This window comes from Cherax quadricarinatus, chromosome 7, assembly GCF_038502225.1.
Source record: "Cherax quadricarinatus isolate ZL_2023a chromosome 7, ASM3850222v1, whole genome shotgun sequence".
Taxonomy (NCBI): domain Eukaryota; kingdom Metazoa; phylum Arthropoda; class Malacostraca; order Decapoda; family Parastacidae; genus Cherax; species Cherax quadricarinatus.
This window is the reverse complement of record NC_091298.1, coordinates 59,469,942-59,471,577: the sequence shown is the minus strand read 5'-3', so window position 1 is coordinate 59,471,577 and position 1,636 is coordinate 59,469,942. Positions and strand designations below refer to the sequence as shown.

At 39.5% G+C, this 1,636-nt stretch overlaps 1 protein-coding gene across 4 annotated transcripts in view; it reads right to left on the bottom strand.

Annotated features, from left to right (window-relative positions):
• LOC128687049 (alkaline phosphatase-like) overlaps positions 1–1,364 on the bottom strand; it is a 149,956-nt gene extending 148,592 nt beyond the window's left edge. For 2 of the 4 annotated variants that reach the window (XM_070082545.1, XM_070082548.1), the window contains exon 1: positions 1,289–1,364. Coding sequence is in view for 1 of the 4 variants with exons in the window: in XM_070082547.1 (XP_069938648.1) it covers positions 800–845 (46 nt within the window). In the remaining 3 variants the exon portion in view is untranslated. Of the gene's footprint in view, positions 1–799; positions 1,146–1,190 lie in introns of those variants that run through there. The other 2 variants (XM_070082546.1, XM_070082547.1) reach the window with 2 other exon arrangements.
• Between the last annotated feature and the right edge of the window lie 272 nt (positions 1,365–1,636).

The window sequence follows — 1,636 nt, the reverse complement described above, 5'->3', positions numbered from 1 at the left end:
CTGTTCACCTAGCAGCAAATAGGTACCTGGGTGTTAGTCGACTGGTGTGGGTCGCATCCTGGGGGACAAGATTAAGGACCCCAATGGAAATAAGTTAGACAGTCCTCGATGACGCACTGACTTTCTTGGGTTATCCTGGGTGGCTAACCCTCCGGGGTTAAAAATCCGAACGAAATCTTATCTTATCTTAACTTGCTATCTTGGCTTAAATAGCAACGCTCATCTTGCCATATAGGACAAGTGAAAATTTGTGTATGCAATAATTTCGCCAAAATCATTCTGAAGCTATCGAAAAAAATATATTTGATTGTGTTTGTTTAGTACTAAATTACTGTAAACGTATTTAAAATATATTTAGTTGGGTTAGGCTAAAATAAATTGCTTTTCCTATAATAAGGTTAGGTAAGTTTTCTAAGATTCTTTTGGTGCAAAATTAAAAATTTTTGCATTGACATTAATGAAAAAATATATCTTTAAACGTATAAGAGAAAATTCCAGAAAGGACTTAATTTTAAATGAGTTCTTGCTAATTGACCAGTATTGATGGCAAATGTTAAATTTTCACGAAAATACAATATTTTTTTTGGCGATTTTCCAACTGATGACACTGGTGATGGTGTTTGTTCAGCAAGAAATAAGACAAACGATTTTTGCCACAGGTATTTGTCAAATGGTGATGATTCATTAAGTGGCTAGCTAATTATTGGCTAACCTAACAGGGCTAGGTTTCACACCCCCACTTTTAGGAAAAAATGAGAAACACCACAGTGTAATGTTTGAATACAACATTGGCACTTACACCTATGGTCGTCACTATTAATAATATTCGATGATAACCACTCCATGAATCAGTTAATCCATAAATATGATCTTCATAGTCGTCACTGTTTCACGCTTAAGATGGGAAATATTCATTTGTTATGTCTACTTATTACATACCAAGAATTTCCCCTTTTGAAGTAGTTTCTTTATTGTCACTGAGTGACATGCGTTAATTCCTGAGCTCTGAGCGACGTATGTAAGTCACAGAGCTTTGAACGACATGTGTCAGTTTAAAAGCATTGAGCGACAGACGTCAAGTTGTAAAGCTTTGGCAGACAAGTCATTTTCAGAGACAGACATACATTTCAGAGCTTTGAAAATCAAGCCATTTCGGAAGCATTTTAACAACAAACGTCATGTCTAGAGACCTGAGAAACAGAAGTTGTTCTCAGAGTGTTGAGCAACAGACGTCAGTAACTGATTTAGAACACTTGACGTTAAAGGAGAGAGAGAGAGAGATTGATACACAGTGTAGTGAAGGCAGGAGGAGCAGCGGTGAACAACACAATCACTTCACAGGTCTGGAAGGTACTGAACAGCGAGGCTGGAAGTTGGAACGTCCTCTCTCCTCACTGCCAGAGTCAATGGCACCTCCCACCCACCTCACGGGAGGTGCTTCTCTCCATCCCGGTAAAGGGCTCTTGATCCTTTCCCCTTCCTTGGATCGAATATGATAGCCTCTCCTTTCCCCAGGCGCTGTATGACTCCCTACGGGTCTAGCACTCCCCTATAATATAAAAAGGATGCTGACTCCTCCTACCTAAGTTGCTGGCTTGGCTGATTGAGTTTAAAGCCTGTCGACTGAATGAGGTGT